The following is a 26711-nucleotide window of genomic DNA, read 5'->3' on the forward strand; positions in this document are numbered from 1 at the left end:
GAGTTACAGAGACAGAGCTGTCGCTGGCTCACTGCCCAAATGGCCGCAACGGCCAGGCCTGGTCTAGGCTGAAGCCAGGAGCTCCATCCAGGTTTCCGCTGTGGGGGCAGCCCTTGGGCCATCTCCCAGGCCATTAGCAGGGAGCTGGATTGGAAGTGGAGCAGCCAGGACTCGAAGCAGCGCTCATATGGGATGCCAGTGTCACAGATGGCAGCTTAAGCCGCTGTGCCACATCGCTGGCCTAAGGGGGAGCCCTCGTGAAGGGACCTCAGGATGCTGCCTCAGGCCTGGAGTGCCAGCATGGACAGAGGTGGGAAGGGACACTTCCATGTGCCTGTCACTTAACCCTGACAGTCACCCAGCCTGGGAGAGGGCACAAACATCTGAGCACTGGGCTCAGAGAGGGTAAGTTGCTTGCCCGAGGCCACACAGCCAGGCAGCAGCAGTGCTGGAGTTTTTGCTCCCTGCCGGGAGGCAGGTCTCTGAACTCGGGCAGTTGGATGAAGAGGAGGAAATGGCTTCCTGTGTGCACCCGTGACCCTGCAGATCCCTCATGGGGACAGGAGGGCGGGGCTGCCAGGGCCACCCCTCCTCCCACCCCGCCACTGCCACCGGTTCTGCTGTCTGAGGACTGCATGGCCCAGCCAGGCGCTCATTTCATTCTCACTTTGTGAAGTTTCGTCTGCTCTTGCGTTCTGCCGAAGCCACGCGTGCTGTTTATGGATAACTTAGGAAGTGTGAAGGAGTCAAGGAGGAAAAACTGACCCGTCCTTGGGGAGGGCTGGGGTCACGTGGGGGCTGTCTAATACTCACTCTCGTTTGGGTATTTTTCACAAGGAAAAGGAAGTGCTGTAATTTTATCATTAAAAAAGGGAAGGCAGGGAGAAACTAACCACAAATGGCTGGAAAAGCTTTAAGTACCAAGTCTAAGAAATTAACACTTTTCATTTATTTTTCTACATGTAAAGAAATATTTTTATAAAACTGAGAGAGAGAGAGAAAGACAGACACAGACAGAGATCTTCCATCTGCTGGTTCTCTCCCTAACTGCCTGCAACAGCTGAGGCTGGGCCAGGCCATCGCAGGCACCAGGAACTCCATCCAGGTCTCCCATGTAGGTGGCTGGGGCCCAAGCACTTGGGCCTGCTGCCTCGCAGGCACGTAAGCCAGGAGCTGGATTGGAAGGAAGTGGAGCAGCCAGGGCTCGAACTGACGCCCCAGTGTGGGATGCTGGCAGCTTACCCCACTGTGCCACGGGCCAGCTCTACTGGTTTGTAATCTTTTTTTTTTTTTTTTTTTCCCATTCAAAAATACATCGTGACCATCTTCCCACATCATACCATCTTCTTATGGCCTAATCCGGAACATATTTAATGTGCCTGTGTCATTAGGGCCGCATCCTTCAAACTAAGTATTTGCTCCCACCTGTAATTATTTCTGTAGGATCAGTTCCAAGAAGTACTCATAGATCCTGTAGCTTTTGTTGTTCCTCCAGCTCCCCAGGCCACGGGCGCCTCCCCAGTCTGATGCCTGCTCCCTCCGACCCCGGTGCGGGTGAAGGGCGCGTGCCTCCTCCTGGCCTGTGCTGGGCATGGCCATCTGCTGGCATCAGAGGCCCTGAGACTGGCGGTGGAGACGCAGGCTGTGGGGTCACGTGGCTGAGCTGCCCTGGATGAGGCCTTGGCTTCTCGGGGATGGTCTCCCAGGCGGGAAGAAGGAGCCCCCCTGCCGGCCTACCCAGATGGGTCTGCTCGGAGCATCATCGAGGCATAACTCTCCATTTAATTGATGGGGAAAAGGGTTTTGGCCGAGGTGAATGAGTTACCGACAAGGCCTGGGATAGAACTCAAGCCTGCCGGGTCCAGGCTCTGTCTGCCACGTGGTCTGGCTCCTGCCACGGAGCCACGTCTCCTGGCGCAGGTGACTGGGTATTCCTTTGCTTGCAGGCTCCAGGTACAGCCAGAAACTAGCAAGCCACAAGTCGCTGTGGGTCCCTCTGCGTGTTTTTTTTTTTTTCCCCAAAGATTTATTTGAGAGGGGGAGAGAAAGAGAAAGAGAGCAAGGGCTGATGTGGGGGTGAAATGAGCACAGGGCACACGAAGCACACAAAGCGCCTGGCATCAACAAGTGTTGCCCAACTGCTTCTCGGAGCCAGAACCAGGACCAGGTGAACACAGGAGGGGACCAGACATGGGCTCCGAGCGACCCCCCGGCAGCTGGTGATCTGAGCAAGTCGTCTCCCGCCTCCAGGCCTTGGCATCGTCCTCTGTGAAGTGGGCTCTGATGCTGATGTCTCTCACAAGACACAACACAAGTCTCAGATAACGGGACCCAGGCAGAGAAAGGAATTCATCAGAAAAAACCAGGCACGGCACATGACAGCACATCTTACCCCGAGCCAAGAATCTTCGCCTTTTAGTCTCCGGTAGCATTAAAAAAAATGATAAGGGAGTAGCCTACACTTTTTAAAACATTTTAAAGGAATCCCCATTTGTCCTGCAATCATCAGCGCCGTCGTGATCCTGCTGTTTGTTAAGGACTTCCATGTGTCAGGGATTTAGTCCGTGTTTCCCGTGTGCTCCATCGTCCAAGGGCTAGTAACATTCTTATTCTTATTTTCAAAATGGAGAAATAAGCTTAGAAAAATATATAGGGGTTGGCGCTGTGGCTCACTTGGTTAATCCTCTGCCTGCAGCGCGGGCATCCCATATGGGCTCCGGGTTCTAGTCCCAGTTGCTCCTCTTCCGATCCAGCTCCCTGCTGTGGCCCGGGAAGACAGTGGAGGTCTTGGGCCCCTGCACCCGCATGGGAGACCAGGAGGAAGCACCTGGCTCCTGGCTTCGGATCAGCGTAGCTCCGGCCGTAGCGGCCATTTGGGAGATGAACCAATGGAAGACCTTTCTCTCTGTCTCTCTCTCACTGTCTAACTCTGTCAAATAAATAAAAGAGAGAGAGAGAGAGAAAGAAAAGAAAAAAGATATGAAGGTGAAGTAAGTGGAAGAGCTGCCATTCAGAGCAGGCATCCGGGTTTCTCACCCCTGCGCGATGCTGTGGCTTGCTTTGGGTCTGATGCAGACAGCATCCGGGTCAGGAATGCAGATCACCTTCCCCTTCTTCACAGCTGCGTAGTATTCCTTATGTGGACGTACCGTGATGTATCTCACCGCTTCCTACTGACCCACGTCCCCGCCACCTCTTATCTGGTCTGTCCTCTCGGTCTCCAGCCCTGTCTGGTGAGCTGCCAGGCATGTGGCTGCCACACCACAGGCCCAGCCAGTGTCTCCCCTCTCGGCCGCTCTTCACATCCCACCAGAAGGCACCTGCCTTCACTCCCCAGCCCTGTCACAGGATCGGTCCCCACTCCAGCTCTATCAGAAATACAAAGGAACTATTTCTGGGGAAATGAAGGGAGCGGTGGTTCCCACGCAGGAGCGGCACTGCACCCTCCGTCTCAGGAGACGTTGCTGGTTTTCACACACAGGGGTGGCCCCTGTAGCTGGTGGGTGGAGGTCAGGGTGCTGGAAGCATCCTGTGACTATCAGGGCAGCTCCCACAACAAAGGATTATCTAGGGGTGGGCACTGCTGTGCGGTGGGCTAGGCCACTACTGGGATGTCCTGTGTCAGAGCGCTGGTTCAGTTCCTGACTGCTCTGCTTCCAGCCCAGCTCCCTGCTAATGAGCCTGGGAGGCAGCAATGACCCAAGTGCTTGGGTCCCTGCCACCCACGTGGGAGACCCAGACTCCTGACTTCAGCCTGGCCTGGCCCCCAGCTGTTGCAGCTGTTTGAGGAGTGAACCAGCAGATGGGAGAAGTCTTCCCTCCCTTTCTCTCTGTTGCTCTGCCCATTTATTTAAAAGGCAGAGTTACAGACAGAGGGAGAGACAGAAAGGTCTTCCACCCACTGGTTCACTCCTCAAATGGCCACAATGGCCAGAGCGGGGCTGATCTGAAGCCAGGAGCTTCTTCCAGGTCACCCACGTGGGTGCAGGGGCCCAAGCATTTGGGCCATCTTCCACTGCTTTCTCTGCCATAGCAGAGAGCTGGATCAGAAGAGGAGCAGCCGGGACATGAACCAGCACCCACATGGGATGCCAGTTCTGCAGGTAGAGGCTTAGCCTACTATGCCACAGTGCCAGCCTCACAAGTAAATATTTAAAAAATAATAATAATAGGGGTCGGCGCTGTGGCATAGCAGGTAAAGCTGCCACCTGTGGCACCAGCATCCCATATGAGCACTGGTTCAAGTCCCGGCTGCTCCACTTCCAATCCAGCTCTCTGCTGTGGCCTGGGAAAGCAGTGGAAGATGGCCCAAGTCCTTGGGCCCCTGCACCCACGTGGGAGACTGGGAAGAAGCTCCTGGCTTCAAATCGGCGCAGCTCTGGCTGTTGCGACCAGTTGGAGAGTGTACCCACGGTTGAAATCCGCTCTGCTGTTCTCAGGGGCGGGTTCTGTGTATCAGCACAGTCTCCCAGCGGTCTTAGCTCAGCAGGGCCCAGAGTACCAGAAGGGACCCGAGAACTCACTGGGGGCTGTGCTTCCTCGGTTTACAGGTGGGAAAACCGAGGCTCCGCGGGAGGATGCTGCTAGCTGCCGCGTCTTCAGTGTGCTAAGCCTCTTGCCTGCCCCATCCTGTGTGCATACAGATGAGGATCCCCATTTTCCAGACGGGGAGGCTAAAGTGGGGCCGCCATGAGCCCCGCTCTGGCTTTGTCTTCTTTGCCCAGGGCTAGTACCCCCTTGGGAGGAGCACCCTTAGGCAAGACAGCATCTCTGCTTGGGGTTCAAGGTCACATGGGCCCAGCCTAAGAAGTGCAGCTTCTCTCCTGGCTGCGAGTGGTGGTCTGATGGGCGTGGGGTTTTCCAGGAAAGCCATTTACACACAGATCCCCCCATCCCCAAAGGGAAAGCTGCCAACCCTGGAGATGTGCGGCGGGGAGTGGGGGGGGGGGGTTGGGGGAGTGTTGTGGGTTCAGTTCCCAGCTCTGGCTCCCGGCTCCAGCTTCCTGTTAATGCAGACCCTGGGAGGCAGCAGTTCAAGCACTTGGATTCCTGCTGCTCATGTGGGAGACCTGGATTGAGTTCCTGGCTCCCAGCATTGGCTGGGCCCAGCACTGACTGTTGCAGGCATCTGGGGAGTAAACCAGCAGAAGGAGCTCTCTCTGTCTCTTGAATAAATAAACAATCCAAAATATTTGTTAAATAAATAAAGGCATTTATTAGAAAAAAGTAAAATAAGACCAAGAAGCTTAGCATGGCCTGAGTCAGGGCCTGCATGGTCTGGGCACCTTCCCTCCATCTCTGCACCGATCCCTGAGACCTTCTGCCTCGGGGCTGTCACAAGGTCCCTTCCCCTGCCCAGTTAACCTCTCAGGCAGCGGAACCCAGAGTAGCCAGCCCTTCATAAGCAGCTCAATGGGTTCAGGCCCTCCGTTCTCCTCTCCCTAACTCTCTGCACAGCTCTGATTTGCTCCCTGTCTTTCCCCCAACTCATCTGCCTTGTTTGCTGTCGTGCCCAGCCCCGCCTCCCAGCTAAAACACAAGAGGGCTTCCTGCATTGGGTGGGCCCCTCACTCAGGTGTCTCGAAGACAGGGGATACAGGGGCTGGGAGACGGGTCCACGCCTCTCTTTCCTCGGGGTCTAGGACCAGGCTGGAGAAGGAGCGGGACCGGACCAGGATGACTGGAGGGAGCCCGGGGGAGGTGGCCCAAGACACGCAGAGAGAGCGACGCATCTTTCAGCTGCACATGTGTGAGGTACGGAGTGCTGGGGTGCGGCTGGGGATGGGATAAGTCTTCCTGTTTGTGAGCCCCAGGGACCCAGTCACAGGCAGCCCAGGTCCCGGCTGCCTGGACCTGCGGGATGTCGCCAGGGCTGTCTCCCAGCCAGGAGGATTAGCTTGGGATGGGGGCCACAGCCCGTGTGCCCAGGACCCGGCTTTGGCTCACAGCACATGTTCTGCCCCATCCTCCTCCCAGTACCTGCTCAAAGCTGGGGAGAGCCAGATGAAGCAAGGTCCTGACTTCCTCCAGAGCCTCATCAAGTTCTTCCACGCCCAGCACAAGTAGGTATCTCTTGTGCCCCCAGCCCGAACCCTCCACGCCCTCTCCAGGGACTGGCGGACTCTCTGCACGTCCAAGTCTCTGGCTGCCTGGACCTCGTTGGCAGTGCTTTCATAGCTCCTCTCTAGGTTGTTGTTGTGTTTTTTTTTTTTTTTTAAGATTTATTTATTTATTTGAAAGCAGAGTTAGAGAGAGAGAGAGAGAGAGAGAGAGAGAGAGGAAGAAGGAGAGTTGAGAGAGAGTTCTTCCTTCTGCTGTTTCACTCCCCAAATGGACTCAATGGCCAGAGCTGATGCAAAGCCAGGAGCCAGAAGCTTCTTCTGGGTATCCCACATGGGTGCAGGGGTCCAAGCTTTCCCAGGCCATGGCAGAGAGCTGGATCAAAAGTGGAGCAGCTGGGAATTGAACTGGCACTCATACGGGATGCTGGCACTGCAGGCAGCAGCTTAACCCACTATGCCACAGTGCCAGTCCCTCTTAAGTTTATTTTTAAATGTTATTTTAGTTTATTTTTCTTTTATCTGAAAGGCAAAGTGGCACAGATTGAGAGGGGGAGGGGAGAGACATTGTTCCATCTTCCATCCGCTGGTTCATTCCCCAAATGGGCCAGGCCAGAGCCAGGGCCAGGAACTCCATCCAGACTCCCACATGAGTGGCAGGGACCTACGTACCTGAGCCAACATCTGCTGCCTCCCAGGGACCACATTAGCACGACGCCAGCTCGGAAGCAGAGGCTTTGTTCAGTCCTAGGCATTCCATTCCGACGTGGGATTCCAGGGGTGGCGTAACTGCTCTACCCCAATGTCTGCCCCAGCTCCTCTGTTGAGTGCTCACCGAATTCTTTACAAACATGATCTCACTCAGACTCCCGACTCTTCTGGGAGCAGATACTGGTGTTCCCACTGTAGAGATGAGAAACAGGCTCATTTACCAAAATCACATAGCTAGTAAGAGGAATCCGATCCCAAGAACTGAATATCATTTATTTTTTGAAAGAGAGGGTATGCTGCCATCCAGAGCTCCCATGCGCTGGTTTACTCCCCAGGTGTCTGCAAGGCCAGGAGCCAGGAGCCAGGAGCCCACTCGAGGTTCCCACATGGGTCTGCATTAACAGGAAGGCTGGAGCTGGGAATTGAACTCACGCAGTCCGATGTGGGACCCGGATATCTTAACTGTGGGCTAAACACCTGCCCCAAACCAGAGACCAGGCCATAGCTGAGAGCTTGACACTCCATCCGGGTCTCCTACATGGCTGGCAGGGACCCAAGAAGTTGGTGTATCAGCAGGGAGCTGGTTCAGAAGTGGAGCAGCTGGGATTTGAAATGGCGCTCAAATGGGATGCCGGCCTCGCAGGTGGTGGGCTTTACCCGCTGAGCCACAGCGCCGGCCCCAGCCCCAACCCAGAGACTGGACTCTGGAGTGCCTACTCCTGACCATCAGTCTACGTCATCCCAGGCGCCCTGTGATCCTGAGAGTGCCTTCCTGCACTCTGGTGCATCTCTCATTTTCATCTCTCTGGGCCCTTTTCTGCCCCCTGGTCCTCTCAGCTTCTTCCAAGACGGCTGGAAGGCCGCCCAGAGCCTGTCCCCCTTCATCGAGAAGCTGGCGGCCTCAGTGCACACGGTGAGTCGGGCCTCGCCCTCGGCCAGGTGGCCCTGTCCCGGGGAAACCTTTGGGCGGGGAGGTGCTGGCTCCTGCCCACAGAGTGCACTGCTGCCCTGCGACCGTGGGTCTGGGCTCTGTGGCCGGCACACCTGCTGGCTGCTCACGGGTCCTGACCTCTGTCCCACAGCTGCATCAAGCCCAGGAGGAGGAGCTACAGAAGCTGACCCAGCTCCGGGACTCCCTCCGAGGGTCGCTTCAGCTTGACAGCAGAGAGGTCAGCCCCTGAGCCATCCTAAAAGCAATGCCCTCCCCTCAGGGCCCAGTGTGGGGCATGGGGAGAGGAGGAAGAGCCCCCAGGGCTCCTCCCACTCAGACGCCCTGAGCGCTCCTCTGTGTCTGAGGACAGGAGCACCTGAGCCGGAAGAACTCAGGCGGTGGCTACAGCATCCACCAGCACCAAGGCAACAAGCAGTTTGGGACGGAGAAGGTGGGCTTTCTGTACAAGAAAAGTGATGGGTAAGTGGCGCAGAGAGTTTAAGTAACTTACCCAGAGTCGCACAGCTGGGAGTGCCAGGTTTGAGGTCGCTGCCCACGAGCGCATATTTTTATAGTTCATGCAGACCCTGGGGGCTCCAGAACCATCCACTCCAACAGCGCAAAGTCATGAAAGCCTGAGTTCTGTCCAGGACACCTGGGCATGGGACCGTCTGCTAGGGTCACCAGTTGTTCTTGTCCTGAAAAATAGCAGCAGCAACGTTTACGGAACCTGACTGTACCCTCACTCTTTAAAACAATTTGTATTAATCTTTTTTTAAAAAGACTTATTTATTTATTTTAAAGTCAGAGTTACAGAGAGAGAGAGGAGACACAGAGAGAAAGGTCTTCCATCTGCTGGTTCTCTTCCCAGCTAGCTGTAACAGCTGAGGCTGGGCCAGGCCATAGCCAGGAGCCAGGAGCTTCTTCTGGGTCTCCCACATGGGTGTGGGGCCCAAGGAGTTGGGACATCTTCTACTACTTTCCCAGGCCATAGCAGAGAGCTGGGTTGGAAATGAAGCAACTAGGACTCAAACTGGCACCCATATAGGATGCTGGCATTGCAGATGGCAGCTTAGCCTGCTGTGACACAGTGCCGGCCCCTGTGCCCTCACTCTTAACCTCTACCATAAACTAAATAGGTCTAGAAATAAGTGTTGGGGCTGGCACTGTGATGTAATGGGTTGAGTCGCTGTCTGCAGTGCTGTCATCCCATATGGGTGCCAGTTCGAGCCCAGGCTGCTCCACTTCTGATCTAGCTCCCTGCTAATGTGCCTAGGAAAGCAGTGGAAGATGGCCTAAGTGTTTGGGTCCCTGCACCCATGAGGGAGACTCAGAAGAAGCTCCTGGCTCCTGGCTTCAGATCGGCCCAGCTCTGGGTGTTGCGGCCATCTGGGGAGTAAACCGGTAGATGGAATACCTCTGTCTCTGTCTCTCGCTCTCTCTGTAACTCTGCCTCTCAAATAATAAATAAATTGAAAAAAAGACAAAAAGTCTGAAACACAAAGGCTCTTTTGCGATGTGTTCGTGTTTCTATCCGAGAAGAATAACATGGAAGAAGAAACCAATGAATATTTACCTCTAACAGGATAAGCGCTAAGTAGCTTTGGGTTGTGGACTTGCCGATTTTATTTTGGGGTCTCAGCAGTGATCCTGCCTTGTCTTTAACCACAGTTCACCTGTTGTGGGAAAGGCCGTCCTCCTTTCAGACTAGAAGTCGTGTCTCCTCCGTTAGACTGGACGCCTGCGGAGGTCAAAACCACAGTGTCCTCTTTAGCATAAGGATTCGCACAGGGTGGGGCTGTTGGCCATCAGACTGGGAGCTCCCAGAGCACAGGACGCTGTCTCCTCCATCAAAAGGGGTCCCCAGGGAGCGAGGGGTTGGGGGTGGGATGGGGGTGAAAAGGTGGGGCTAGAGGTCGTCGTGGGGGGAGGGCAGGGCGGTCAAGGGTAAGCCTCGGATCCCGTCTTTCTATCCCCCTGGGGCCTAGAATCCGGAGAGTCTGGCAGAAGAGGAAGTGTGGGGTCAAGTACGGCTGCCTGACCATCTCGCACAGCACGGTGAGGCCTTGGGGGGCTGGGGCTCCTCCCCTTGGTGGTCTGAGCAACCAGTGTCCGGGCCTCCTTCTACGGTGGCCCCCAGACCTGGCCCCGGGGAGGTGCAGACCCCTTGTGGAGGGAAGGATGGGACTCGCAGCCCCCGCCCTAAGTCCTAACCTACGCTCCTCATGTTTGAGGTGCTGGGATAGGGGAGACAGCAGGAGCAGGCGTGTTATACCCTCTCTACAGCTTGAGAGACGGAGGCCTAAAGAGTTTGGGAGACCTGAAGGGTAATGTGTTCGTCCTGTGTCCCCCAAATTCCCACAGATAAACCGGCCCCCAGTGAAGCTGACCCTGCTGACGTGCCAAGTGAGGCCAAACCCTGAGGACAAAAAGTGTTTCGACCTGGTGACCCGTGAGTGGTCCCCGTCCCCTCCCACATAGCTCGCTGCCCAGGGCTTCACCCCACTCCCATCCCATTAAACAGGAAAGTGCACCCACTTCCCACGTGAGATTTGGTTATTCCTGTAAAGCGTGTTTGCGGAGATTTGGGTCACCTGGCTTTAGAAATTTTCCTTCCATTGTTCACTTTTCATCCTTGGAGTCTTTGGTGCCAGGCCTCGTGTGAGGGGGGCCCGCCTGAGAAAGCTAGATCCCGAGGGCTCTCCAGCAGAGGTGTAAGGTGGGGACCCAGGACTGTAGGGGGGTGGGTATGTGTCCAGAAGAGAGGTGCAGGGGCTGGCGCTGTGACATAGCGGGTTAAGTCGCCACCCATGACGCCAGCATCCCGTATGGGCGCTGGCTCAGGTCCCGGCTGCTCCACTTCTGATCCAGCTTCCTGCTAATGCACCTGGGAAAGCAGCAGAAGATGGCCCAAGTGCTCGGGCCCCTGCACCTACATGGGAGACCCGGAAGAAGCTCCTGGCTACTGGCTTTGGTCTGGTCCAGCCCTGGCTGTTGAGGCCATTTGGGGAGTGACCCAGCAGAAGGTTTCCCTCTCTCTCTCCCTCCCTCCCTTTCTCTGCAACTCTGTCTTTCAAATAAATAAACTAGATATTTAAAAGAGAGAGAGGTGCAGATAGGGTCCTGCGGGAGACTGGAGAGAGGGGAGGCCTGCCATGCTGCGGGGTCGGGGAAGGCTGCTTGTGGGAGGCAGCGTTGGAGCTGGGCCTTGAAGGACACGAGCGAGTGGACTTGGGGGGTGGTCTCAGGAGACAGAACTGGCACCACGAGAGACATGGAAGCGAGAGAGTGGCTCCAGCCAGTTTGCGTAGGAGCAGCGGGACTTGGTGCCTGCGAATGCCTCTGTAAGGTTTGGGCTTTATTTCCTGGCAATAGGGAGCCACAGGGGGTCTTGGAGCAAGGAGTGGTGGGATCAGAGCAGAACCTCAGGCAGAACGTGCTGGGAGCTGGCACAGGCGGCAGTAGGGAGACCAGACAGGAGGCTGGGGGCCAGCGTGGCTGCGGCGGTGGGTTTGGGAGACCCTGCTTCTGATCTGGGGGTGGTGCTGTGCCTCAGGGGAACCCAGTTACCCCCCTGGCACTCCTGGCTTGGGAGAGCTCCACCCCTAAGGATCAAAAGCCCCACTTGGAGTCAGCGGCTTGGGTGGGCGCCCCGGCCCTGAGCCAGGCACCCCTCTCCCCGACAGACAGCCGGACGTACCACTTCCACGCCGAGGACGAGCAGGAGTGTGAGGCGTGAGTGCCCCTGCGCGCTGACCCCGGGTGGGCAGGGCGGCCTCCCCCGCGCAGCCTCCCATCGCCTGCCCCGCCCGCCGATCTCGCAGGTGGGTGTCAGTGCTGCAGAACAGCAAGGACGAAGCCCTGAGCAGCGCCTTCCTGGGGGAGCCCAGCAGCGGCCCCGGGCCCTGGGCGGGCGCCGGGCTGGACGCGGAGCCCCAGGAGCTCACGAAGCTGCTCATCGCCGAGGTGAAGAGCCGGCCCGGCAATGGCCACTGCTGCGACTGCGGGGCCGCAGGTCAGGACGCCGGGCCGCGTGGGGGGGCGCCGGGCGGGAGGGCAGGGCCCGCGCCGCAGGCTCAGCTGCGCTCCTCCGCAGACCCCACGTGGCTCAGCACCAACCTGGGCGTGCTCACCTGCATCCAGTGCTCCGGCGTCCACCGCGAGCTGGGCGTGCGCTTCTCCCGCATGCAGTCCCTCACCTTGGACCTGCTGGGCCCATCCGAGTTGCTGGTGAGGGCGGGGCGGGGCCGGCTGCCGGTGCGGCTCGGCGTGGGGCGGGGCCAGTGGGCTCCGCCCATGGGGTCAAAGGTGGGCGGGGCCATGGTGGTCTGAATCCCGCAGGAGCCAGAACCAGGGTGGGCAAGGGCGAGGCCTGGGCCGAGGGGCGGGACTTCAGGAGGTTCAGCCCCACCCCAGGAGGGTGCTGTCCTAACCGCTCAGTCTGACACTGCCCCTTCATTCCCCTGCGACCCCAGCTGGCCTTGAACATCGGAAACATGCGCTTCAATGAGGTCATGGAGGCCCAGCTGCCCTCACACCGCAGCCCTAAGCCCACAGCCGAGAGTGACATGTAAGGGAGTCCCCGGAGACCCTTGGGTTAAAGTCTAGGGAGTCTCCCGGACATGACTGGGAGGGGCGGAGAAGCGCTCCTGCGTGGGCTGTCCAGGACTTAGCATGGAACCAGCCCCGTGTGTCTGAGACCCCGTGGTGTCCGTGGCAGGAGCACCCGCAGGGACTACATCGTGGCCAAGTATGTGGAACACAAGTTTGCCCGCCGCTGCACCCCAGAGCCTCAGAGACTCCGGACGGCCATTTGCAACAGGGACCTCCTGTCGGTCCTGGAGGCCTTTGCCAACCGGCAGGACTTCGGACAGCCGCTGCCAGGGCCGGATGGGCAGGTGAGAGCCCCTGGGTGGACGCACTGCCCGGTCCTCCTGCAGGAACAGCTCCTACTCCCCTCCATCCCACCTCCCACACCGCAGGCCTCGCCCATTAGAGGGCTAAATGAGAGCGTTCTGCTCAGGTCTAGCAGAGCAGGGCAGGAGTCCTGGCCCTGTCTTCCTGGCTCTGTGATCCCAGGCAGGTTACATAACTTCTCTGAGCCCCAGTTCCCCCTGCGCCAATTGGATTAACAACAGCACCCCCGATAGTGTGAGAATGGAGTCATATATGCATAGGTGTGCATAGTCAGTGTGCAAGAAATACTTGTGTCTTGTTACCTGGACAGTCCTGGCAGTGGGTAAGCAGGGAGGCCCCGTGTTGGCTAACCCAGCGGGCAGACCTGTGAGCGGGGAGAGTGGACACTGGTGGCATTTGAAAGAGTAAATGGACAGGAGTCGCTGGCTGGTTGGACATCCAAGACTGGCTGTCTCCGAGCCATCTGTCTGACATCTTGGGGGCCGTCCGCTGGACGGCGGGAGTGCAGCACTCAGGTGAGGTTAAGAATTTGGAGCAGCCAGCCGGCGCCGTGGCTCAATAAGCTAATCCTCCACCTTGCGGCGCCGGCACACCGGGTTCTAGTCCCGGTTGGGGCGCCGGATTCTGTCCCGGTTGCCCCTCTTCCAGGCCAGCTCTCTGCTATGGCCAGGGAGTGCAGTGGAGGATGGCCCAGGTGCTTGGGCCCTGCACCCCATGGGAGACCAGGAAAAGCACCTGGATCCTGGCTCCTGCCATCGGATCAGCGCGGTGCACCGGCTGCAGCGGCGGCCATTGGAGGGTGAACCAACGGCAAAGGAAGACCTTTCTCTCTCTGTCTCTCTCTCTCACTGTCCACTCTGCCTGTCAAAAATAAAAAAAAAATTAAAAAAAAAAAAAGAATTTGGAGCAGCCTCCTTGTGAGCAACAGGTTTGCGGGCAGGGTAGTAGAAGTAGAGGGAGGAGCCCAGGACCAAGAACCAAGTTTGGGAGGTTTGGAGGCAGAGGAGGAAGTCTTTTTTTTTTTCTTAAAGATTTATTTTATTTATTTGAACGATGGAGTTAGAGAGAGAGAGAGAAAGAGCAGCCTGGTCTCGAACCAGCACCCATATGGGATGCTGGCACTTCAGGCCAGGGCGTTAACCCGCTGCGCCACAGCAACGGCCCCAGCGGAGGAGGAAGTCTTGAAGGAAGCCCTGGGAGACTGGCCCTTTGTCTTCCTCCCACACCTGAGTTCCGTCCGAGCAGCCTCATCTCCCAGGGTCTGGGAGGGTAATATCGTGTCACGGCAGGCTGAGCTCTCATTTAGGGCACCTGCATCCCCTGTGGGGTTGCCTGGGATCAAGTCCCGCCTCTGCTCCTGATCCAGCTCCCTGCTGGTGCGCACCCTGGGAGGCGGCAGGTGGTGGCTCAGGTACTTGGGCCCCTGCCACCCACGTGGGAGACCTGGACTGAGTTCCTGGCCTCTGGCTTCGGCCTGGCCCTGTCCTGGCTGCTTCAGGCATTTGAGGGGTGAACCCATGGACGGCTTCTTTCTCGGTTTCTCCCTCCCTCTCTTTCTTGCTGCTTTTTAAATTTTTTAAATAAATTTAAACAATAAGCTTTAAAAAAAAAAAAGGACGATTACAAAGATACACGGATTCAAAATAAATTACTGACTTCAGTACAAAAAGGAGGAGGGCAGTACTGGGGGAGAGCAGGTGGACGGGGGAACTCAGAGGTGCGGATTGGATCCAGGCACCCGGAGAGCTCGCCCTGCACTTGGCCGTCCAAGTGGCCAGCCCAGCCTCGCTGCCCCTGGTGGAGTTCATCATCCAGAACGGGTGAGAGCCCTGGCGTGGCCGTGCGCCCCCCTCGCGGTTCCCGCCTTGCCTCCGCTCCCCCACTCTCCCCCTCCGTTTCTCTCCCCTCTTTTCCCCTTGACTTGGACCCCCTGCCCTGTCTGTCCCTCTTTCCTTCTCCCTGAACCCTCTCCCCACAGCGGTCACCTGGACGCCAAGGCTGCCGACGGGAACACCGCTCTGCACTACGCGGCCCTTGCCAACCAGCCAGATTGCCTCAAGCTGCTGCTGAAAGGGAGAGCCGTGGCTGGCACAGGTGGGCTCGCACACCTCCTCCGTCAGACACACACTCCTGGCCACGCCTTCGACGGGACCTGCTGCCCTCTGCCCAGGCGGACAGCACTGATGGCCAGCACGGACTGTGCTGAGCGGCTTGGCTTCCAATCCTGCCGTGTTTCTGACCAGCTCTGTGACCGTGGGCGTGTGTCATTCGTCTCTTAAACCTCAGCTTCCTCATCTGTGAAATGGGAATAATACCATGGGCCTGGCAGGCCTGCTAAGAGGATAAGACGAGGCCGGCGCCGCGGCTCACTAGGCTAATCCTCCGCCTAGCGGCGCTGGCACACCGGGTTCTAGTCCCGGTCGGGGTGCCGGATTCTGTCCCGGTTGCCCCTCTTCCAGGCCAGCTCTCTGCTATGGCCAGGGAGTGCAGTGGAGGATGGCCCAGGTGCTTGGGCCCTGCACCCCATGGGAGACCAGGAGAAGCACCTGGCTCCTGGCTCCTGCCATCGGATCAGCGCGGTGCGCGGGCCGCAGCGCACTGGCCGCGGCGGCCATTGGAGGGTGAACCAACGGCAAAGGAAGACCTTTCTCTCTGTCTCTCTCTCTCTCACTGTCCACTCTGCCTGTCAAAAAAAAAAAAATTAAAAAAAAAAAAAGAGGATAAGACGAGATAACATTTCTGAAGCTAACATTTCTAAATGCTAGCTAAACGCTAGCTACTGTTTACTGTTTAACATGACACACGTTAATGCATCGAATCCCCACAGCACCCTTGTCGGGTGGTTACACTGCCATCCTCATTCTCTAGGTTAAACTAAGAACCAGGGTGGTTAAGGAACTCGCCTGAGGTCACACAGCCAGAAAGTGGCAGAGCCAGGGTTCAAACCCAGACATTCTGATGGCAGAGCGCCAGCACTCTCTGAGCTCCCGTGTCTCTGCTCTGACCACGGCTCCCGTCTTCACCCCCAACAGTGAACGAGGCAGGAGAGACAGCGCTGGACATAGCCAGAAGGAAGCAGCACAAGGAGTGTGAAGAGCTGGTGAGGTCTAAGGGCCGGGGGTGCCCCCGGTGCCCTCCTCCCTGCTGGGCCCCTGACCCTCGGGACTGCCACGCCTTTGTTTTCGGCAGCTGGAGCAGGCCCAGGCGGGGACCCTCACCTTCCCCCTGCACGTGGACTACTCCTGGGGGATTTCCACAGAGCCCGGCTCTGACAGTGAGGAGGATGAGGAGGAGAAGGTGGGTGCCGGCCCTGCCCCGCGGGCCTCTGGGTGGCAGAGGGGCGAGCCAGATTGGGTGTGGGGTGTGGAGGACCCAGGCTGGCCGTCCTCGCGCCCACACTGTGGTCCTGCAGCGCTGCTCTCTGAAGCCCTCGGCCCAGGCCCACTGTGCCGGTGGGAGGTTGGACATCACCAACAAGATGTACGAGACCCTCGGCAGCCTGGGAGCAGCGCCGCCTCAGAGCCAGAGTGAGGCCTGCCCCCCGCCCTTGCCCGTCAAGCACTCTGCGCGGAGCACGCTCCAGGGCCGAGCAGGACCCAGTGTTGCAGGTACGGGCGGCTGCCCAGCAAAATGGCCAACAGACCGTTCTGTGCTGGGGCACGGAGCTCGGAGGGCCTGTGTCGCCCCGTAGCATCCTCACAGTCACCTCTCAGGTGACTTCCCCGAAGGTCTTGAAGGTCAGGGAGCAGAGATGTGAGGTGACACGTTTGCGCTCTCACGCTAATAAGCCTTTGATGTGAACCTCCAAGCCACGCCTGTCTTACTCCAAAGTCCCCATTGCTTCACTTGAATACACAGGAGGCCTGGAAGCACGGGCCGTGTCCTGGGGCCTGCAGGGGCTACCAAGGCACAGGCTAGTGGAGGGGCTGGAAACCCGGATGCAGTCGGTTCTGATTCAAGGCGATCAGGATGTAAATCCCCAGGAGACAGGGACTTGGGCTGTTCTGTGGCCCAGCGCCTGGCACTGAGCCTGCTGTTCGTGAGAAGTGTTTGCTGAATAAATGAACAAGCTTGTTCTGGGAGAAGGAAGGCTTCCTGGTGGAGGTGGCACCTGAGCTGAACCTGAGGGGTAGCAGAAAAGTCCAGACTGAGAAGAGGTTGTGAGCAGAAGCAAGGGCAGGAGTCAGTGTGGCCCTGCGCGCTGTGACTGCTATCCCTGGGGAAGGGGATGCAGGAAAGGGGGACCCGGAGCACACAGCTGGAAGAAACCACGAGATATCTAGAGGCCAAAGCCTGCTGTGAAACTGAGCACAGAGTAAATGAGAAAGAGTTGATCGCCTCTGATTCTAGATCATTCCGAAGTCCCCAGCCTGAGTGTGGAGCACCCCGAAAGCCCTGAGAGCCCAGGCAGTCCAGCGTCCTCCTGCTCCTCCAGCCTTACGAGCCCGGTGGACCCGGGGGGTCCCAGCCAGGCCCCGCTCAGCTCAGAGAACCTCCGGGAGGCGCTGGGAGCGTCCCGATTCAGCCTGATACCTGGGACCACCCCTACGGAGACGCACCTGCCCGTCAGGTTCAGGTTGGTGAGGGTCCCGCCGCGAGCCTGGGCAAAGTCTCCCGACCTCTCTGAGCCTCTGTTCGTCTCCCTGCCCCTAAATACTGCCTGCGTAAACCCTGGGCCCAGTGCAGCTCTGGAGCCCACGCTTAGCCAGAGAGGCTGGGCCTTGGGCGGCAGATGACTGGACCTGTCTTCCTGCACACACCTGCTCCCGAATCCGGCTGCTGGAGTTGGAGAAGAGAAGGGTGGGCCCCACAGACGGGGCTCCTTGGAGAGGCTCTCCATGGGGTCTTCACTCTGCCCCACCTGCACCCCAGAATCCAGGCCTCTCCCTTGCAAACCCTTTCAGTCTGGAGTTTGGGAGCAGTAGACTTGGGGATAGCCCCAGGGCCCTCCAAAGGTCAGTTCTAGACCTTGGGCCTCTGATGGAGCTGGCCTGGAGGCCTTATAGGCCCTACCCACTCATTCACCCTGAACACCCCCAGCCTTACGCTGTAGCTGAGCCTTTTGTCTCCACCCTGCGGGATTCTCCAGGCACCACGGCGACCTTGGCCTTTCTCTGCCGTCCAGTTCTGAAAGCACTCGCTCCTATCGACGGGGGGGCCGGAGCCTGGAAGACAGTCCCTCCGCCAGGCAGCCTGTGCCCAGAAGGAATGCACCGGTAGGAGCTCCAGGACTTCCTCTGGGGTGGCGACAGGGCGCCTGGAGGGCCAAGTCCATCAAGGAGAGACATCCGGGGGTGGGAGACCTCTCCACCCACGATGCGGCTGCGTGGGGGCCAGGTGGCCCCTTCAGCTGGCCCCTGTCCTGAAGCTCCTCCTTCCCCCATCCTCCACTCCACCCAGAGCTTGGGGAAGTTGAGAGCCCAAACCCTGAGGGACAGGTGAGCTGACAAGGCCCATGCTCTGGCTGTTCCCCAGAAGAGGAGCCTAGCCGTGTCAGCCAGGCTGCCTGCTCCGAGAAGCAGTCACAGCGAGGCTGTGCCAGCCCTGGCTTCACCCCACCTTCCCCTTGTACAGGAGTCTCCTGGAACCTTGGGGACTTCCAGATCCCAGGCAGGGAGGGACATGATGGGGACAGGGTGAGAGCTGTCATCCTGAACCCGGCTTCCCCCTGCTGCATCGCAGTCTCCCACAGTTACATCTGCAGAGTGGACCTGGGGGTGGCCGTGGAGCAGAGCCAGCTTCGTCAGCAGGAAGTCCCGTCTCAGTTCCGTGCTCCCTGGGGATTCCTCAGGGATGGCCAGGGCAAGAGCTGGGTCTCTGGGGAATCCTCGTCTTTAGCCCATCCATGTCAGGCCCCAGACACAAATCCCTGTCCACATCCTGGTTCCACTGTTGTCCTGAAAATCCAGTATCTGTCACCAGCATTTAATGGGTGCCTGGCATCGTGGCAGGTGGCATAGAAAGAGGCCAGGCTTTAGAGGGCGGTGACCTTGGGCCAGTGGCTTCATTTCTTCAAGCCTCAGGTTCATCATGTGTGAAGTGGGACAGAGGTGAAACCAAGCGAGAGCAACACCTTGCAGGTAACGGGTGCAGACAAATGTCAGGTTCCGCCTTCTCTCCCCAGGCCGGCTGCACTGAAGGAGACGGCTCCAGGCCAGGAGTTCTCCCGGCAAGTTCTGTACAACTTCTGCAAGACTAGTCCCTTGCTGACCCCTGCATGCCACGTACTGGACCCCAACATTCAGCCCTGGGACTTGAGCCCACAAGACGGGGGAGTTGGGGTGTTCCTTCCCCCAGGTCTCCCTCTCTCTGCCCCCGTTTCTCTCGGTGGCCTTCTTCTTGCCGTAGGCCATGCCCCTGCTGAGGTCACTGGACCTTGCATGTTTGGGTTTATGTAGTTCTTCTGCTCAGTCTCAATACCTCCCGGGGCCAGTGAGCCTGTGGCTGCATCTGAGTTCCCCTGAGCCAGCTTCGGCTACAGAACCCTCAGTCCCTCATCAGACCAGGCCTGTTTCTCCCAGCAGTCCAGGGGCTGCACAGACCAGAGTAGGACCAGCCCTCCTCCACCACCCTCGTGTCCAGGTCGGGGACCTTCCCACACCGGTGTTGTCTTCCCCGCTGTCAGTTAGTGTAGTATTCCTGAACCCCAGCACTCTGTCCACGCCTAAGGACATGCGTGAGACAAAGGTTCTACAGGCAGCTGCTCTCAAGGACTGGACTGGGAGAGCCAGGTTCCAGGGTATGGTTCAGAGGTCAGGGGCGAGACGGACCGTCAGCCTTTGAGACCTGTATGACCCCTGCAGTCGTCTGTAGCTCTGGCTGGCCAGTGCCCACGCCATCCCGGCTATTAGGTAACATTCCGACTTGCTCCTTTTGAGAAGCAGCGCGGCCTGCCCTGGGACGGGATCGTACCGTGTTCCCCCGGTGGCGAGGACTCACCCGCAAGGACCCACCCCGCCTTGACTTACCAGGAAGGAAAGCCGTGGTCTGGGATGACTGCTCCCCTCTCCTCTTGCTCTTGGTCAACTCAGGAGCCTTCCAGACTGGGGGAAGTGGGGGCTGAGACAGGAGAAAGGAGAGTGACAGAAACGAGAGGGCAAAGCTTCGAGCTTCTGCCTGCCAGTGCCAGGCGTTCCAGGGCTGCTCCGCCTGATGGGGAAGCAGGTGCACCTGAACCGCCGTTAACCACTAACTCCCAACTAACCCTCGCCGGCGCGGGGCCAGCAGGGAGGCCAGCGCAGCCGTGTGGCCGCCTGCTGGGCTGTAGTCCCACAGACGCAGGGGTGCCGGCTGAGCCTTCCCTGTCTGGTTTTGTTCATCTCGGACTGACTTTATCCATCTCTAATAAAGGACTGTGGGGAGTAAACTCCAGTGGTTTCATTGGGACTTCGGGGTTGGAATTCTTTTTTTTTTTTTTTTTTTTTTTTTTTTTAAGGCAGGGTGACAGGGAGAGAGGGCGAGCCAGAGAGAGATCTTCCATCCACTGGTTCACTCTCCAAATGGCTGTAACAGCCAAGGCTGGGCCAACTCCATCCTGGTCCCCCACGTGGGTGGCAGGGACCCAAGCACTCGGGCCACCTTATGCTGCTTTCCCAGGCACACTAGTGGGGAGCTGGATTGGAAGCAGTGCAGCTGGACTCTGGAGCTCCGATATGGGATCCAGTCACTGCAGGCCGCCGCACACAATGCTGACCTCTGGAAGCTAATAATTTTTTTAAGATTTATTTATTTATTTGACAGAGTTACAGAGAGAGGGAGAGACAGAGAGAGTCTTCCATCCTCTGGTTCATGCCCCAAATGGCTGCAATGGCTGGAGCTGAACCTATCTGAAGCCAAGAGCCAGGAGCTTCTTCCGGGTCTCCCACATGGGTGCAGGGGCCCAAGGACTTGGGCCATCTTCTACTGCTGTCCCAGGCCATAGCAGAGAGCTGGATTGGAAGTGGAGCAGCTGGGACTCAAACCTGTGCCCAAATGGGATGCCGGTGCTGCAGACAGATTCTTATCCTACTACGCTACAACGCAGGGCCCTGGGGCTAGTAATTGTTACTGTGGACTTGGCAAGGAAGAGGGCCGATGTGGAGCAGTGGTTTGTAACCAGGGGTATTTTTGACCCAGGGTCACTTGGTGAAAGACATTTTTGTCCCCTGCAGGAGGGTGCCACTGGCATCTGGGGGACAAAGGCCAGGGGTGCTGTCTTGGTCCGTCTCAGATTGATCTAGCAAAATACCCAAGTCCGGGTGCCTGTTCAAGCAGAGAAGTCAGTTTGACTCATGATTCTGGTGGGGGGAGCCTCCAGACAGCGTGGCTCTCGTGTCCCAGCCAGGGCTGTGCCACGGCACTGGAAACGTGGAACGAGCCACACAGAGAAAGGGCCACGTGCGTGCAGCGGCCTCGCTTTCCCCCAGCCTGCTCCCGACAGAACTCCCTCCAGGTGACCAGCATTAACCCTCTCCAAGTGGCACCTTCATGACCTAATGACCTTCCGCCAGGCCCCACCTCTCAGTCTCAGCCCAGCTTCCTGCACGTGACCCGTGCAACCCTCCACACTAGGCATCTGGTCCAAAGCATGAGACTAAGAGCCCACGATGTGGAAAGAGGAACCCTCAGCCGTGGTCCCTTGTCCCCAAGACGAGGATCTAGCAGGTGATCCCAGGAGCCTAAGGTGGGAGTGGCGAAGTGAAACTGAGGTCAGAAAGCCACAAAGGATGTGATAATGAGGGATGACCACAGTAATGACAGGGGCTTCAGCCTGTGGAGGCCTTGGAGAGAGCAGTGATTAAAATGTGCCTTCAAGGGCCGGCGCTGTGGCACAGTGAGTGGACTAAGCCTCCCTCTGAGGTGCCGGCATCCCATATGGGTGCCAGTTCGAGTCCTGGCTGCTCCACTTCCGATCCAGCTCTCTGCTATGGCCTGGGAAAGCAGTGGAGGATGGCCCAAGTGCTTGGGCCCCTGCACCTGCATGGGAGACCGGAGGAAGCTCCTGGCTCCTGGCTTTGGATTGGCGCAGCTCCGGCCGTTGTGGCCATTCAGGGAGGGAACCAGCAGATGGAAGACTCTCTCTCTCTCCCTCTCCTCTCTCTGTGTAACTATGACTTTCAAATAAATCTTAAAAAAAAAAAATCTGAATGACCACAAATGTCCCTTCAGTCCAGAGGGCTTGGTCAGGGGTTGGCTAAGGGGCCTGGCAGAATCCCAAATCGAAGTCTGACCTCAGCGTGGCCTTCACCTCTGAGATCCCCACAGTCCTCATCTCTGCTGTGGCCACAGATGGTTCAGCCCCTTGGATGTAGACGGCCACGCACCAGCACCTGCACGAACAGTCAGAAACCCAGCAGGGGCCGGCGCCGCGGCTCACTAGGCTAATCCTCCGCCTGTGGCGCCAGCACACCGGGTTCTAGTCCCGGTCGGGGCGCCGGATTCTGTCCCAGTTGCTCCTCTTCCAGGCCAGCTCCCTGCTGTGGCCCGGGAAGGCAGTGGAGGATGGCCCAAATCCTTGGGCCCTGCACCCCATGGGAGACCAGGAGAAGCACCTGGCTCCTGGCTTCAGATCAGCATGGTGTGCCAGCCGCAGCGGCCATTGGGGGGTGAACCAACAGAAAAGGAAGACCTCTCTCTCTTTCTCTCTCTCTCTCACCGTCCACTCTGCCTGTCAAAAAAAGAAAAAAGAAACCCAGCAGGACTCTTGTTCCTCTCCGATGCCCAGGGCTCCAAGTGCCCAGCACAAATGGAATGCTCAGTGTCCACAAAGAATGAGGGCCGGCGCTGTGGTGTAGAAGGTTAGGCCTCTGCCAGCAGGCACCAGCTGCTCCACTTCCAATCCAGCTCCCGCTAATGCACCTGGGAAAGAGGTGGAAGATGGCTCAGGTGCTTGGACCCCTGCACCGGTTTGTAGGAGACCTGGAAGAAGTTCCTGGCGAATGAACCAACGAATGGAAGATACCTCTCTCTCTCTCTCTCTCTCACTCTCTCTCTCTCTCTCTCTCCTCTCATTTCTGTGTAACTCTGCCTTTCAAAATAAATTTTAAAATCTTATATATATATATAAGGAATGAAAACGCCACCTTGTCCTCCCTTGACAGCTGTCACACGGCAGCACCTGGAGACAGGAGCCCTCTTGGGAAGGTCTGCAAATCTCACTGGATACCCCAAAGGCAGGACCCCCAGACCCTCACACTGGGGGCCAGCTAGGACTCCCCCCCCCCCCCGGGTTCCTCAGGCCCTCGCGGCTTTGCGAGAGAACGTGTCAGTTATACTCTCGTAAGAAGAGAACTGAGGGCCTGGTAAAGCCTCCACCTGCTGTGCCGGCATCCCATGTGGGCACTGGTTTGAGTCCCAGCTGCTCCACTTCTGATCCAGCTCTCTGCTGGGAAAGCAGTAGAAAATGGCCCACGTGCTTGGGCCCTTGCACCCACATGGGAGAGGCTCCTGGCTTTGGATTGGCCCACTCTGGCCATTGTGGCCATTTGGGGAGTGAACCAGCGGATGGAAGACTTCTCTCTGCCTCTGTAATCCTGCCTTTCAAATAAATAAATCTTTAAAAGAGAGAGAACTGGGACCGCAGGGGACAGCTCCCAAGGGAGGGCCTTCCACAGGTGTGTGGGTGGGGGGAACATCCTGCATTTCTTCCCCCAACAGATGCCTTCTAAGTGCAACCCCTTTGGGCAGGCACCGGCCTGACCCTGGAAACCCAAAGGGCCCCCACGCCCCGGACCAGTGGCTCACAAAATTTGGTGCCCCTCACCCCAGCCTTAAGGCCTGGGACCCGCAGAACCCTCATGCTTGGGAGCGTGTTAGAAATGCAAACCTTCATTGTAACAAATAGAACAGACGGCGGGCCAACTGGGAGCGCTGAGGCTCTGCAGCGCTCGGCACAGAGTCCTTACACGCGCCTGCACGAGGCGCTGAGCCCGGCGCGGGGCAGCGACTCGAGGGTGCCAAGTGGCCTCCGCTCGGCCACAGGCCAGGAGCTGCAACGGTGCGCGAACCGGGCCGCTCAGAAGGCTTCCCGGGGCCGTGCGAGGGTGCTCTTGGCGCCGTCACCGCCCCTCGTGGCCCGGGGCAACGCCCTCCCTGCTAGCCAGGGAGCCCCCTCTCCAAATATCCCTGCAGCCCCCAAAGCTGAAGGGCGCCCTCTTGCAGCCCCGGCCCTCCCCAAGGCCCCGCAGGCCAGCGCGGGCAATCTTTGCCCGGGCGAGTCCTTGAAGTCTATATTTAGCGCGCGCCACCCCTCCCCCACGGCGGGGAGGCAACGGGGAGGTGGGGGCGGCCCCGCCCCCCGCCAGGCGTGTGCGTGTCGTGTGTGTTTGGGGCCCGCGCGGGTTGCGCGCCCTCTGCCTCGGTGCCTGCTGCGTTCGAGGCTCGGCCGCTGCCCCAGCGCCCCTCGCCCCGCCGGGCGTCGCGGGCCAACATGGGCCAGGAAGAGGAGCTGCTGAAGATCGCCAAAAAGCTGGAGAAGATGGTGGCCAGGAAAAGCACGGTGAGGCTGCAGGGTTTGGGCCGCGGCCCCCGCCCCCGGGAGGCGCGGCGAGAGCCAGCCCCGGAGTCCCCGGGGGCGCGGGCTGGCTGGGCGCCCGTGGGCGCGTGTGGGACGCAGGGCCCTGGGCCTTTAGGGGACACTTGCCCGGCCCTTCGGGGTGGGCGTGTGCAGGACCCCCGGGTACGGCGCGGGGACAGGGGTGGTCGTGCGGGGCCTGGAGGCGCGGCTGGTGCACGCACCTCTGGACGGGTAGGGCTCAGCCCGCGCAGCCTGTGGTGGGCCGGGCGGGAAAGTGGGCGAGGAGACCTGAACCGGGGCAAGGACGTTCGGAGTCCGGTGCAGCGACGGCCGGCGGCCGGGGACGGGTTGTGGGTGGCCCGAGAAACAGCAGAGAAACTTCGGGAGGAGAAAGGTGCTGAGTGCGGATTGGATCTGTGTGAGACAGGAGCGCGGGGCGGCAGATCCCGCGACCCCCAAGCCTGCGCCCGCCTGGAGCGTTTCTGTTTGCAACTTTCCTGATCCTTGGCCACGGGGTGGGGCCCGGCGGGCGAGAGCTGAACAGGTGCGGGGCGGGGGAAGGGGGCCGGGCTGGAGGCCTGGTTCGCGCGCGCTGGGGGGCGGGGCGGGACAGCTATGTAGTCGTCGCGGGGTGGGGCTGGGGGCCGGGCCCACACCCTCCTCCTTGAGGGTCCCGGGCTCTCGGGGTTCTCGGTCCCAGAGCTCTCAGCGGTGCCCCGACGGAAAGTTAATGTTTGATCCTGCTGGTGATCTTTGCTTCTGGCTGGCTCCTGGCCGTGCCAGAGCAAACTTGGCCTTGGGTGCCTGAGGTCCTGGGCTCACCCTGGGAAGGAAGGGAAGGGGGAGGGGCGGGGGCTGCCCTGTACCAGGCTCTTCTTGCTCCCACCAGCCCTAGCATGTATTTTAGCAGGACCTGCAACTCCAGTGCATCCCGTGATCCTGGGAGCTTGGGAGAGGGAGGGACCCTAAGGGCGGTTTGAAAGCAGGGAAGAGTGGCGCAGGCCAGAGGAAGGGGTCGCTGGAACTTGGGGTCTCAGGTCCCAAGAGTCAGTCTGCTCAGTAGTGAGTGGCGTGGTGGGGCTCTGATCTCTAAGGAAGAGCTGAGATCACCTGTCTCCGTTCAGGTGCCCCTGGACTTTTGTCTCTGCTGTAGGGGCGTTGAGGGGGTGAGAGGACTGGATTGGTGCTTGGCAAGAGCTGATGAATGACAGCTGCTGGGGTGCAGCCCCAGGGAGCCCAGAAAGTTAGGGTATCACCTGCAGGGCACGGGGAGCCTCTCACCTCCGAAGCTCCCAGCCTCCACGCACCTGTTCTGCAGGCTTCAAACTCCTCAGTGAAACTGAGCCTCAAGTCCTAGGGGGCACTTCCCCCCGCTGGGGGTGGCAGAGGCCAGCCAGGTGTTCTGAGCTGAATTGCAGGTTACACTAGCCCAGCCGCTTACTAACTGACTCTAAGGCTTTGGGCTGGGAAAGACATTCTGGGCCTGTGGTGGGAGGGGTGGGCTCTGGTGGGGAAGCTTAGGAGACCAGGGAGAGGCAGCCAGGTGAGGGTGAAGCTCTGCCCCCCTCCCCCACTGCTTTCATGGCCCCAAGCCAACCACTCTGCTTTCCCAGCCTGGCTTGGGTTTCTTCTTCTGCGAGAGGGGAAGAGAAAAGAGTGCCCCTTGGGGACGGTTCCCGTGGAAGCACCCAGAGCCATCTCCAGACACAGGTCTGGCCACAGGGTCCCGGCAGCTCGGAGCCAGTCTGCAGCCACGTCTACGCCTGGACTCCTGCAGCTTCTGGGTGGGCACAGAGCTCTGGGCATCTGGCCGGAGAGGCGGGGCCTGCTGCGGGAGTGAGGGTGGGCCCAGCAAAGAGTGGACCCCGCCCCCGCCCCGCCCCGCCCCCGCCCAGCAGTGGTTAGCCCAGCAGGACACACTTCCTGTAATAAGAGGGAGCCTCCACGTTGCAGCCCAGGCCTGCATTTACCACCAGTTGCCGGAGTCCCAGCGACTCAGCACTCTGTCAGATGCTCTGAGTGAGCGCCGGCTGAACCAGCTTCAGAGAGACAGCCCGGCATCAACAGACACAGCCACATGGAGCCCAGTCCCTACCTGCACAGGCGACGTGGCTGGTGACGCAGGTGACAGAAAAACACACTAAGCAGCCACAACACTGCACAGCACAGCTACACCCACACATGCAAAGCTACAGACACAGCAGACAGCCACGTACACACGTCCCGATGTCCCAGTACTGGCATTGTCCCAGGAAGACAAATTGACACAATGACACAAATTGACACAGGCACCCAGCTTGGCATCCCATACGGGCACCCGGAGACACACACCCAGCAACCTTTGCACCCGCTTTTGTGAATCCAGCTACAACCTAGGCTCAGGGCAGTCCTTCTCCAGGATGACCCAGTTATAGGGCAGTGACATCCCCTGTGGTGAGCTGGAACTGGTTAACTCTCTGTTGACTTTTCCAGGAATTTTGCAAGCTGCTCATTGTAGAAAATTATCTGCTTATAGTCAAATGAGTTATATTAGAAGCAAAGGTAGGGCCGGCGCCGCGGCTCACTAGGCTAATCCTCCGCCTGCGGCGCTGGCACACCA

General features: G+C 58.7%; 2 protein-coding genes across 6 annotated transcripts in view; both read left to right on the forward strand.

Moving 5' to 3' along the window:
- Nucleotides 1-19984, forward strand: part of ASAP3 (ArfGAP with SH3 domain, ankyrin repeat and PH domain 3) — a 50899-nt gene extending 30915 nt beyond the window's left edge. The window contains exons 6-25 of one of the 2 annotated variants that reach the window (XM_051857963.2): nt 5643-5754; nt 5977-6062; nt 7608-7683; nt 7853-7939; nt 8072-8181; nt 9690-9759; nt 10066-10153; nt 11388-11436; nt 11526-11716; nt 11798-11931; nt 12177-12271; nt 12422-12599; nt 14353-14438; nt 14597-14712; nt 15651-15718; nt 15808-15915; nt 16031-16226; nt 16969-17194; nt 17708-17834; nt 18743-19984. In XM_051857963.2, the coding sequence (XP_051713923.2) occupies nt 5643-5754; nt 5977-6062; nt 7608-7683; nt 7853-7939; nt 8072-8181; nt 9690-9759; nt 10066-10153; nt 11388-11436; nt 11526-11716; nt 11798-11931; nt 12177-12271; nt 12422-12599; nt 14353-14438; nt 14597-14712; nt 15651-15718; nt 15808-15915; nt 16031-16226; nt 16969-17194; nt 17708-17834; nt 18743-18817 (2278 nt within the window). In that variant the 3' untranslated portion in view covers nt 18818-19984. The remainder of the gene's footprint in view (nt 1-5642; nt 5755-5976; nt 6063-7607; nt 7684-7852; nt 7940-8071; nt 8182-9689; nt 9760-10065; nt 10154-11387; nt 11437-11525; nt 11717-11797; nt 11932-12176; nt 12272-12421; nt 12600-14352; nt 14439-14596; nt 14713-15650; nt 15719-15807; nt 15916-16030; nt 16227-16968; nt 17195-17707; nt 17835-18742) is intronic. The other variant, XM_051857964.2, reaches the window with a different exon arrangement.
- A 3543-nt stretch (nt 19985-23527) lies between these two features.
- Nucleotides 23528-26711, forward strand: part of TCEA3 (transcription elongation factor A3) — a 42225-nt gene continuing 39041 nt past the window's right edge. For 2 of the 4 annotated variants that reach the window (XM_070079109.1, XM_070079110.1), the window contains exon 1: nt 23528-24094. In XM_070079109.1, the coding sequence (XP_069935210.1) occupies nt 24026-24094 (69 nt within the window). In that variant the 5' untranslated portion in view covers nt 23528-24025. The remainder of the gene's footprint in view (nt 24095-26711) is intronic. The other 2 variants (XM_070079111.1, XM_070079112.1) reach the window with 1 other exon arrangement.

Source organism: Oryctolagus cuniculus, chromosome 7 (assembly GCF_964237555.1).
Source record: "Oryctolagus cuniculus chromosome 7, mOryCun1.1, whole genome shotgun sequence".
NCBI lineage: Eukaryota > Metazoa > Chordata > Mammalia > Lagomorpha > Leporidae > Oryctolagus > Oryctolagus cuniculus.